Source organism: Tasmannia lanceolata, unplaced genomic scaffold (genome assembly GCF_043159265.1).
Source record: "Tasmannia lanceolata isolate RefF3 unplaced genomic scaffold, GAP_Taslan_0.1 ptg000015l, whole genome shotgun sequence".
In the NCBI taxonomy this organism is placed as follows: domain Eukaryota; kingdom Viridiplantae; phylum Streptophyta; class Magnoliopsida; order Canellales; family Winteraceae; genus Tasmannia; species Tasmannia lanceolata.
In genome coordinates, this window is record NW_027518692.1 from 56500393 (window position 1) to 56512638 (window position 12246).

The following is a 12246-nucleotide window of genomic DNA, read 5'->3' on the forward strand; positions in this document are numbered from 1 at the left end:
TTGATTCACTCATGACCCCATACATGTAAGGCAAATAGTTCTGGAAGTAAATATCCGAATGTTGATCTGTTTTATGACCCGGGCATGAATTTCTTTGGCTTTTGGAAGAGAAACAAAGCAACTGCAACCCTTTATTAGAACAGGGTAAGTGTAATCATCAGGTACCAGACGTGAATTGCATAAAATTGCTGTAAATGAGAATGGCTTTGATGGTTTAGTACGTTGTCCTCCACCTTTCCAGCTATGATCTCTTCTAATGAGTTTGAGAAGGATGGTGCTTGCAGACCTGAAGAAACAGGGAGCTAGCACTACAGGTAGAACAGTCGAAGGAACTCTTTGAGATGAAGAAGAAAGAAGTCTTCGATAAGGAAGAAGGAAATCATTGGTGCTCACCCCAAATCTAGCAATCGGTGAGACAAAACCCTCTGGAAAAAAAATGTAAAACTGACAGAATCTTGCGAAGGAATCAAACCCTGAATGGGGCAGATCAATGAATAGAAAGGACCACAAGATAGAAGCAGCGAGCTGGATGAGAGAAGAGCAGAAATTGGGAGGTTGGCATTGCTACTAATGTCGTTTCTTTAATTTCAGATTCAGGGTGAGCTGTTTCAGGTGCAGAAAACACTGGACCACCACTGATAAAGAATCGAGTTCAGCATAAAATAGTAAGAAGGTTGGGGTGAAACGTAGTCCGGAGCAAAACGTGAAGGTGTGAAGCAACGTGAATTTCTTTCTGCCCCTAATAGAATCGAGATCTCTTGAAATCATGGCTCTAATCTAAATGTTTGGCCTTTCTATCAGCTCATGACAGTGAATAATAAGGGCATAAAGACATCTTCGCAAATATAATGAATAATAAGGGCATTCTCAATTATATCACTCAGCTTGATATTGTCAATGAAGAGTTATCTCAATGAAGTCGGAGAACTTGTTCGACTTAAAGCAAAATATGAATATGAAAATATTCTTAAGTAGGAACAAGTCAACTGGAGGTAGAATTCTAGAACCATTTGGTTGAAAGAATGGGACAGTAACATAAGGCTTTGTTTCATAAATTTGGGAATGCTGTGAGAATATGAAACCAAATCCTGGAGGTTAAATTCGGCAATTCCTTGGTTGGATATCAAAAAGAAAGTAACCAGTCTTTGGGAGGAGAGAGTAAGACACATGGGTAGTCGATTTAAGATATTTGGGAGTCGATTTATCACTGCCCCAGTCTTTCATTGATTACTGTTCTGAACTCTCTACCTGTGACAACTTAGAGAGTCTAGGAATACAAGCAGATAGATGATCCTAGAAAATCACATGCCGTGATATGAAAAAGACATAAAATTATAATTGCCTCAGGTGATCAGAAACGATGACAAGGCCACAAGGGTGCTGGGCTTGTCCACCCCTTCCTTTGCGAGGTCGTCTGCCGTTGAGTTGGCCATCCTTCTTCTGTGCATTAGCTTTGGGTGCAAGATGCGAACCAGATCTTGGATCTCGTCAAGGATATGATATAATCTCCACGGCTATGACATAATCTCTGAAATAAACATAGAGGATCCCGGATCTCGTCAAGGATATGATATAATCTCTGAAACAAACATAGAGTTGCTCGGAAAAAAAAAAAAAAAAAAAGTTCGAAGATGAGGAAGGTACGATTGTTAGAAATTTTAAATAAATTGAAATGTCAAAAAGCTACTTTTACCTTTGTTTTAAAATTTTGAGGGAATATTCAAAATTTGAAAAATCCCTCTTGTTTCAAAAGCAACCTTTTGTGGTTTATGAGGACTTGAAACGAAGACCTTTGGGGTGTGTAGAGAGGGCTCTCAAGTACAATGCAAAACATTTAGTCCCACATCGGATAGGTTGAGAGAAACTCTCATCCATATAAGAAGTGGAGTTGGAGGAAAGGCTTACCTTTCATGGGTATTGGAATTTGTTGGGTGACCCAATTTTATACGAACCCAAGTTTATATATAAACAAGCGCGCGGGCCGGGCCATGAGTTTAGGTAAAATTAAAAGTAACTTTTTAGTGCTAAAAATGTTTTGATTTTTCCGTTACTTCTCTCAGACGTTTTTTTGCTAATGACACCCATTAAATGTATGATCGTTTCATATCTCGTAAAGTTTGGAGCAGCATTCTAAGTAGCTTCAGAGGAGACTAGGTTTTTTCCAAACTCTTGGTCCTGCCTTCTCTACAGCTAAAAATTTTAAAAATAAAAATAAAAATTGGACATGAAATGTAGAATTTTGTGGAATTTGATTCCTCTTGCAATTGCGTAGACTTCGGATGGGATGTAATGGTCATATCTTCGAAGATCATGAAGCGAAGGTTGATAAGCTAGCCTTAGCTATCAAATTAGATATTGTTAATTAGAAGGGAGTCTATGTTCAGAATCGGTCCATTTCTATTAACGATAAGGGGCCTAATAATAAAGCTTGCCCGAAATGGAACCCTCCACCTTTCAAGTTTCAACATGTTATAAAAAAACCTTTCAACATGCTAAAAATAAACATTGATGGAATGACGGTAGCTTAAGCGGAAAATTAGGACGGGATGGAATTGGTGACATTGGTAGAAATCATAAGGATGAAATCCTCCCATTGGAGTCACTGTCTCTAACAAAGAAGAAATGAAGACGTTTATGAAAGGCCATCACATCCTAGCTCACTTCCAAGGTGACAAGTTTCAGGTTGAAGGTGCTTAGGCCTTCGCTATTTCTTGGGCCCTTTGGTAGCCAAATCGCCAAAACCCTTTGGTTACAAATATAATATTGGCATCCCAGGAGACTCTCATCGATGTCTCCTGGCCAATCATTGCATCTCCATTAAATAACGTCATCTCCAACAGCTTAAACTTTTGGAGTAATTAGTTGTTTAATATGGTATCAGAGGAGTTCAAAACTCCTTGATATTGAAAATCCACATGGAATGGCCACCCAAAAGAGAGGCCACATGTGCCATGTGTAGGCCAACCCTAAAAAGCGGGGCCACACGTGAGGGGGAGTGTTAGAGTATAAAAGATTTTTTTTAAAGTTATTAATCTTTTATACTCTGACACTCCCCCTCACGTGTGGCCCCCCTTTTAAGGGTTGGCCTACAAAGTATAAAAGCTTAATAACGCCATCTCCAACAGCTTAAACTTTTGGAGTAATTGGTAGGTTAACTCTCTCTCTCTCTCTCTCTAGGGTTTTGCTAACTAGGGCAGGGCACTCGTTAAGCATCATTTAATTGCCCTTGGGATCTTGAATTAACACATACTTTGAGTGAAAAATCTCAAAACGTGTGTAAAAGTATGAAAGTATGTGTAAATTCAAGATCCCAAGGGCAATTAAATGATGCTTAACGAGTTAGGGCACTCGTTAGCAAAACACATTTCCTTATCATCTCTGATGTTCTTTCTATTTAATTTGTACTATTTTGCCTTTTTAGGGTCATCTTCGCCCTTATTGTTTTGTTTTTTAGACCTTTGGTCTACTTTTTCACGAATTATTTTCAAAAATAAACTAAAATAAATAAAAGATGAACAGCTTTGTTGGGTGTGGGGCTTTTAGAATATGCTCTAATGATGCAATTCCATGTGAGGGTGGTGTGCCTATGTGAGGCCGGCTTTAATGCAATAATTGAAGATTTGAGCCAATTGCTTCAGGTTGTGAGGAAGATTTGAAAAATGGGGAGTATATTTGAGGCCCCACTCAAGTGTTTCTTTGGACTTAAAAGGAGCGTAAAACAAATTTACACTTTTTTTCAATTAAAAGTGAGTGTAAAATATTTGTTTTAAGCCCATTTTACCTCAAAAGAAACTGTAAACAAATCCAAATTTTACGTCAGATTTTGCATATTTTCCAACTGATATTTGTTTCGCAAATGGGGGACACCAAAATACAAGAATCGTGAACGGGTTGATGACTGTAAAATACAACTGATATTTAACAGTTTTGAAAAATTGTTAAAGAGGGTTGATGACCTCCTTTTGAGAGTTTGATAACCTCATTTACAGGGTTGATATAACCCCCTTTTAGAGAGTTGATAACCCCAATTTCGTCCCTCTCTAAGAATTTTTCAAAAGTGTGTCCCTCAGTCACAGTTCTTGTATTTTGGTGTCACCAACTGACAATTTTTCCTTGTTTATTTGCCACAGCGGATGTCGGAAATTTACTTTTAAAGTAGCGATATTTCTGTCTTTTTGTTGCTAGGCATATCACAAAAGATAAAAGAAAATTTGTTATCTTGTAGTTTTCGCATAAATATAAGAGGGATTTGCTAGCGACTTTTGGAGGAATTATTAATTAAATGAGACAAAATGTGCTGAAAAGTGAGGATGTGTGGCTGCTCTCTCAATCAACAGCCAGCCGTTTGAATGCATGTTATTTCTTTTCCAAATAACATGCATTCAAACGAGATTTATATATTTCTAGGAAAAAGCTTTTTATTTCAGCTTTGTTTTACCAAACTACGACAAGGGAAATCCCTAGAAAGGAAAGGAAAAGCCTTTCGAGGGTGGAAAGGCCTTTCTTACGAACCAAACGTTAGTCTTAGTTTGTTCAATGGGGGCAAGATGGGCTGCTCGTAGAAGAAACGATATAAAGAAAAGGAAGTAGGTATGAGATGATGTCTTGTTTCTCTTACCTTTCTTTCTCCTCGGATTTATTTATTTATTAATGTTTGCTGGATATGCCTATTTGCTTGATTGGGTATTGAGAGCTCTTTATTGGTACTCTCTTTTAAACTCGCATCTTTGGCAATTCCTTGGATATCTTGAATCAGCACCCAAATGCCTTTCATGTTGTTTTTCATCTTTTCTTGCTGGCTCATATTTGAATGGGCATTTTAGGAAAAGACAAAAAAATGTGGAAATATTAGAAAATAGGGTGAAATTTACATTTCTCTTGATTTACATTGGCTATGTTTGGCCATTATTTAAAAAAATCCATGGAATATGTGGGGCCAATTGTGAGAGATGGACCGGAGATGGAGAAACTTGAGACGTGGGAGTGAGGGCAGCATGCTAAAAATAGGGGTGCAACTTGGGTCGGGTTGGTTGACCTAAACTGAGGAACCCTTTTTTTCCAACTTGAACCTGACCCAACCAGACCTAATTTCCAACCCGACAAAGTTCAAACCGACCCGACTCGAGAAACCCTTTTTCCCAACCCGACCCTAGTTTTTAAGCTTCAAATAAAAATTGATAAAAAATGTTGGGTTCCACTCGGGTGTCGTTGCCCAAACCCTCAATCTGAACACGACCTGAACTCAACCCAACCGTGATCCGAACTCAACCCGACCCGACTTTTTTCGGGTTGAACCCTACCCAGTTGCACCCCTAGCTAAAAAAAAACTAGTAAAACAAAAAACCAAGTCTAAATGGGTATATTGGTTTCACTCGTTTTTTAGAGGTTTTTGATGCCTGTGTCAACTCGGTCACACAGTGGCCCACAGGAATATTCCTTGGAATAATTTTTCATAGTCGCCAAGCATGGCCTTCGTGGTGAAGGAAAGATAGCGTATCAGGCACGGTGCGTATTCTTCTCTTACACGGCTTGAGTGCTTGACTAACAGGACACGCGGAAAAGACCAGACCATAATGACTAATGACTAGAGTCAATTGGGTAGGACCATTTTTTAAATGTCTTGGAAAAAAATCAAAAATATACACGGTTAGAATATGGCATCTAAATAAATGGTCCCACCTGATGAACGGTTCAGATCATGTGAACTAAATCATATGAGTGGGGCCAATAGTCAGACAGTAAAAGCGTACTACGCACGCAGTGCATCTTTGTACTATGTGTGCTTTACGTGGCCTTTGACCATCAGACAGAAAACACGTAAGAGAGATAGGGAAAGAAAGAGACGGCGATTTTGACGGCGTTAGATCCGGCGACAAAAATTCAAAAAAGCGTCTAATTTCTTCGCTGGCAACCGTTAGAATCCAACGTGAGGTCCCGCTGGCATTTCGACATTCCGTTAAATTCGACGGACGATTCGTCTTCAGAATCTGTTATATTAGAAAGAAAAAAGGCGGAAAAAATCTCCGTCACTCGTTCCTTGCTTCTCCGTTTTGCTTCGGAGGAGAAAGGAAAACGGGCCGAGTGGATTTCTAGGGTTTCGAAATCGAATATTGCAGATCCGGCCTCCAATTCAACTGCATTTTTACAGGTCGGTAATTTTTAATTGTTTTTCGGAGATTTCGTGCTTCTTTTTTTTGAATTTTTTTCTGATTTTGGGGTCTTAATTTGCAGATCTGAGCTTTGGAGTGTTTCTTTTGTGGATTGATGGTCTAGATCCTGTTTTTTGGGGATTTTAGGGGTTTTCTTAAGATTTCTCTTATTTAATGCTGATTTAGGCAATTTAATACGGATTTATGCAATTGGCCTCCATTTTCGTGGATTATTGGATTGTTTTTTACTTTTACTTTCTTTTTTTTTTTTTTGGGGTGAATATGATAACCTGTCTTGGTTAATTTGAAGACAAATATTTAGTTTCTGATGCGTTTGTTTTTTTAAAGTGTTGAAACTATGTTCTGTTGTAGTTATGAGCATCTCTTTCTGATTCGCTATTGAAGAGGTTTTTTTTTTTTTTGCCAGATTGGGAACTTTGATCTGTTGTGAGATCAATGAGCATTGATGTGATTTTGAAATTGTCTTTGGAAATATAGTTTTAGAAGTTTTCGTGCAAATATTGCCCCTTTTATCCGGATCAAGAGTAGGAGAGATCTTATGGCAGCACAAAATGAAAAAATGTGTGTTTCCAGTTCAATTAATGAGGATGTTCATTAGATTTCAAGGATTACTGAATAGTCATTACAAACTGTCTGTGTCTTGGGATGTTCTTACATGCCTAGTTTGGGTTGGAGAGGTTTTTTCTATCAAAGTATGATGTTTTCAGTAGAAGAATGATTGTGATATTATTGAATATATCACACTTCCAATGAGAGATTTTGTGATAAGCGTTAAATCTAGCAAGATTTTAATTGCCTTACGCAAGTCATACGGACTTATAGAAAGAACAATCTCTTAACTTGATTCTGAGTGTTTGAATTTAGTAAGTAATCCCGCATGAAGAGTCAATAAAAGTATCTGTTTTAGAGACTTGGTTAGCAAGCTATGAATGAATACATGTTATGGTATGTAAGGATCATAGCCAGAGAAAATAACCCCATTCGACGTAGATATCATTTGTTCGTCAGTTCTGGAGTGAGCTCCTAAAATCAGCTGTGCTTTGTTTGTTATTCTATGAATGGATTTCACCAAAATGAGAGGCTTAATTAAATATATGTTTATAGTTTCACATGAAGCTACACGGTTATCTTATTACATAAATGCAAAAACATAAGGTCACATGTAAATTTGCACTTGAACCATTCTCATTTTATCTATCATTCCAAATTAGAATTGTTTCAAATTGTTTTTTTTTTTTTTTTTTTTTGAACATGCTTCAATTTGTGTTTATCATGTTGCCCATTCATCTGTTTCTGAGGTGAAGGACTGATTTGTGGGGAGTGGACCCTTCGTTAAGACCCAATTACTTGCTTAGGCTGAATGTTGATGATTGTGGGAGTAGGTTTCATCTTTGACCAAGGCACATTTGTATCATTTTCCCTTCTATTTTTTCAGAGCCCAGCATCTAAACACTTATTTCAGTATAATATATGTACTTGAGATTTCTCGATTGTTGAGACTAATATGTTTCATCATGTTTTTTGTTTCATGTATCATGTCCTAGCATGGAAAAATTATAAACCATTCTTTTTTTTCTTAACTAGAGTATAGTATTTTGGAGTTACACCTCGCACATATTCATTTTCTTGTCTTTCTAGGAGTAAATAACCTTTTTGCATTCACCTACTCGCACGATTTGCAGATATGAGTGGGTTAACTATTCCCTTTTGGTTGAGTTTTGTTTTGTTGTTCTAAGGTTTGTTATACATTTTATTTTAATAATTAACCCATTTTCATTTAATCATGACTCCAGATTTACACGGCGCCAAGATGGTCTCACAGCCATTTACTGTGGACCTGAATAAGCCTCTTGTTTTCCAGGTTAGCTCTTGATGACCTTCGATTATCCCCTTATTTTCTTTTGATGCTTCTATAGCAATTATTTATAAACTAAATCATTGGATACAATGTCTCTCTCTCTCTCTCTCTCTCTCTCTCTCTCTCTCTCTCTCTCTCTCTCTCTCTCTCACACACACACACACACACACACACACAGAGGCATAGGTAGAGAGTCCTGCCCTGGCGCTTGAGGGCATAGGTAGCATCCATGGCGGTGACAGTCGTGTGGCGCTTCGCTCCGCTTCTCGCTCTCCCAAACCCTTTCCTTCTTTCCCTCACTCTCTTCTATGCTAAAAAGGTTGTGCCTGTTAGCAATCAGTTTTTAATTTTTAATTAAAAAAGTCTCTCTCTCTCTCTCTCTCTCTCTCTCTCTCTCTCTCTCTCTCTCTCTCTCTCTCTCTCTCTCTCTCTCTCTCTCTCTATCTATCTCTCGTGCTGACAAGCACCCCACCAAAAAACATCTTCCTGGCTACATTATTACGCCCTTCATCTCCTCAAACACATCCTGCTCAACCCTATTCATCGCCCTCATCCTTCTTTTTTGAATAGGAAAAGTGGTGTTCCAATTGAGTCCAGCCCTGGGGGCGTGTTGAGGGCAAGTACACTAAAACATTATCCTTCCACCGTTGAGAGCGAGTGGTCTTCGCTTCTCTGTGGAACTAACCTTTTCACCACTAACCTGACCTCTCCATCATCCTTTTTACCACCACTGCCATCCCATTCCCAATCATTGCCTTGTACAAGGAACCCAACCTCTCATTCTCACCCCAAACCTCCTGCCTACTTCATCAGATCATACAATCCAGAAGGGTTATAGGCAGCCAACTCCAAATTATTCTTTGCTGCCTATAAAAAGAGCTTTCCAAAGAATAGTGTCACGGGATCTGTTACTGAGTGATCTGTTACCTAGAGTTTGCAGTGTTCTTCTACATATTCAAGGAAGGCACATCGTCGTGCCATCCCATTCCCAATCGTCGCCTTACACGAGGAACCTAACCTCTCATTCTTCCCCAAACCCTCCGCTGCTTACTTCATCAGATCCTACTATCCAGAAGGGTTCTAGGCAGCCAACTCCAAATTATTCTTTGCTGCCTATAAAGAGAGCTTTCCAAAGAATAGTGTCACGTCACTGTCACAGGATCTGTTACCTAGAGTTTGCTGTGTTTTTCTACATATTCGAAGGAAGGCACATTCTTGTGCCATCCCATTCCCAGTCATCGCCTTACACGAGGAACCCAACCTCTCATTCTTCCCCAAAACCCCCGCTGCTTACTTCATCAGATCCTACAATCCAAAAGGGTTCTAGGCAGCCAACTCCAAATTATTCTTTGCTGCCTATAAAAATAACTTTCCAATGGATAGTGTTATGGTATCTGTTACTGAGTGATCTGTGGCCTAGAGTCATAGTTGTCAACCCATGAATCGACTCGTGACTCGATTTATTAATTTTATGACTTGTAACTCGACTCGTGACTCGTAAGAGTTTTTGACAAAATACAGTCAGAAAAAATACAGTTATATATCAAAAGATGAACCATGTAAAAAATATAAACCAATAGCATATAGATACTGCACTAAGCCAAAAATATAAATAACTATATGCTTGTAACTTGCATGCACAAAACTAATTAAGTTCTGGTTGGAACTTAATCATGGGTGAAAACCCTTCCTTGCTTTAGATTTGTATCCGCTCATTTCAAAGATGACTGAACATTTTTATTCCTTGGTTTGATCTTACCTATTTTCTTGTGTGACTTTCTCAGTCCTCTTCGGAAGACCTATTTTGCCACTGCTATCAGTTATTTATAATTGCACTCCAATGCTGTACACTTTTCTATGATTTCACCTTTCAAAATCTTTACAGGTCGGCCATCTTGGTGAAGCTTACCAGGAATGGATTCACCAGCCTATTGTTAGCAAGGAGGGTCCACGCTTTTTCGCTAGTGATTTCTGGGAGGTATTAATCTGCTCCCTTGTACATCATTAAGTTGGTATGCAACTCTGATTTAACATTTCATTTCTAACTCATTTGCAACTTATAACAGTTCTTAACACGCACAGTATGGTGGGCGATCCCACTCATCTGGCTGCCAGTTGTATGTTGGTCTGTGAGCATGTCCATTCAAATGGGTGTTGCACTTCCTAAAGTAGCTCTTGTGATATTTGGTGGTATAATTGTGTGGACATTGGTGGAGTACACTTTGCACCGCTTCCTTTTTCACATCAAAACAAAAGGCTACTGGTAAATTTTGTACTTGTATCTTGGGTTTTACTCTTCATTAACTTATTTAGCTCCACTGGTTTTAGTCCACTTAATTTCTTTCTTGCCAATTAGACAGTTAGAGATTTAAATGCTAAAGTTTGATAAAAACTCATTGCAGGGCAAACACTGCACATTATCTTCTTCACGGCTGCCACCACAAACACCCAATGGATGGATTACGCCTTGTTTTCCCTCCTACCGCAACTGCAATTCTACTATATCCTGTATGTTCACCACTTTTTTTTTTTTCTTTCTTTCTCATTTTAGTTTGAAATATTCTTTCATTTACACCACACTTCCCAACTACAGAGGGACTTGTATCTCCGGACAATATAATTTTTTTCTGTTTTACAACCATGTTACTTTTAGTTATAGTTACAGGTAACAGGTTGTTCTTTGAAGGTTTTAATAGTTGCTCTAACGTTACTGATTCCTTATGTTTTGTCTACTAGTTTTGGAACCTGCTTAAACTTATTTCAACCCCTACTACTACTCCGGCTCTATTTGGAGGTGGCCTGTTGGGTTATGTTGTGTATGACGTTACTCATTATTACTTGCACCATGGACAGCCATCTAGACAAGTACATCGGGATCTAAAGGTGAAGGGAAAAAAAAAATCTTTCGACAACTATATGCAACTATGCAACGACACTTACATTGGATCATCTCACCAAAGTGCATTTATTATTCCTTAACTTTTATATTTTTTGTCCCATTATAAAGCGCGGCGGTGAGATGGTGAAATGGGGGTGCTCTTGTAGCTGTTTTTTTTTTTTTTTTTTGGCCAGTGGGCCCTTCAGTTTAGCATTTCTCATATTTGTAGGCGGGGTTTCTCATTGGATCTGTGTGAGCACATCTTTGTTTATGTGTTTTGAATTGTATGCAATGGAAAAATAATGAGTTTTGCTCTGTGTTTTGCCAGCGTTACCATTTGAACCATCACTTCAGAATTCAGACCAAAGGTTTTGGGATCACTTCTTCACTATGGGACAGGGTGTTTGGAACGCTCCCCCCCTTAAAAGCTGCTTAGAAGAGCAGATGATTCATTCATCGGGTTGAGAAAAAAGAGGGGTAGCTTCCTTGAATGTTTCCGCGGTTGTTATAATTGTTATTGGTTGATCATAAGATTGGCCTAAGTTTAGTTGGGGTGGGTGTGCTCTTCATTTGTATCCTTTCTTTCTCCTCTCCAATTGTAGCAGTTTCTTCAAAATTTGGCTGGTTTTTTTTGGGTAGATTTGTGGTTCCTTCGTTCCTTCAATGGAATATGTGTAGAAAAATATGTATCACATCTCTCTCTCTCTCTCTCTCTCTCTCTCTCTCTCTCTCTCTCTCTCTCTCTCTGTGCAATTTTGCAGAAAGCCATTTTGTGTTAGGCCATGCTTGGCAATTATGAATTTTTTTTCCATGGAATATTAAGATTACCCAGTGGTGTCTTATGGCTGGAGTGACTTGAGAGGGCATGAATGATGAACCGAGTGAGAAATGGCTTAAAAAAAAAAAAAAAAGGGAATAGAATTCTGTGTTTTTTTCCTTTTTCTAGCATTTTATTACCCTTTCCTTACTGTCCCTTTCAAGTCTTTCCAACCCAACCACACCCGCTAATGAATCCTTTAGAACATTTTAATGAAGAAGGTGAAAGAATATACCCAACTACGGTATATGCTAATACTTTATGGAAAGAAAATTCATAGCTGCCAAACATGGCCTTGATCCATCGGAGGTGGTTGATTTCTCCTGAAAAAGTCGGGTTGAAATTGCTTTATGCAAAATTACTTGGACATTCCTCGCCGTGCAAATAGCTTGAGTCGACTCTTTTTTAACCTTCCCCACGTACAATAGAGAGGGTAAACCGTGCATGACTTCTTGAATTGATCTAGTGTACCTAATCTATCCTAATTGTACATCCCTGGCATGGCGGACCCTACTCGTTTATC

General features: G+C 38.6%; 1 protein-coding gene across 2 annotated transcripts; it reads left to right on the forward strand.

Annotated features, from left to right (window-relative positions):
* Nucleotides 1–5988: 5988 nt before the first annotated feature.
* On the forward strand, nucleotides 5989–11598 carry LOC143892570 (dihydroceramide fatty acyl 2-hydroxylase FAH1-like). Of its 2 annotated transcripts, XM_077397290.1 has the most exons (8): nucleotides 5998–6148; nucleotides 7475–7548; nucleotides 7964–8031; nucleotides 9914–10006; nucleotides 10095–10291; nucleotides 10431–10536; nucleotides 10765–10911; nucleotides 11235–11598. In XM_077397290.1, the coding sequence occupies exons 3-8, from the start codon at nucleotides 7981–7983 to the stop codon at nucleotides 11340–11342; spliced, it is 702 nt and encodes a 233-aa protein (XP_077253405.1). In that variant the 5' UTR covers nucleotides 5998–6148; nucleotides 7475–7548; nucleotides 7964–7980; the 3' UTR covers nucleotides 11343–11598. The 2 variants fall into 2 exon arrangements, with proteins under 2 accessions (XP_077253404.1, XP_077253405.1); XM_077397289.1 differs by lacking the exon at nucleotides 7475–7548 and having other exon boundaries at nucleotides 5989–6148.
* Nucleotides 11599–12246: the final 648 nt, after the last annotated feature.

Coding starts and splice junctions, on each gene's coding strand:
- LOC143892570 (XM_077397289.1), top strand. CDS start 7,981: ATGGTCTCACAGCCATTTACTGTGGACCTGAATAAGCCTCTTGTTTTC. Junction 8,032..9,913: donor ATAAGCCTCTTGTTTTCCAG/GTTAGCTCTTGA, acceptor AAATCTTTACAG/GTCGGCCATCTTGGTGAAGC. Junction 10,007..10,094: donor TCGCTAGTGATTTCTGGGAG/GTATTAATCTGC, acceptor AACTTATAACAG/TTCTTAACACGCACAGTATG.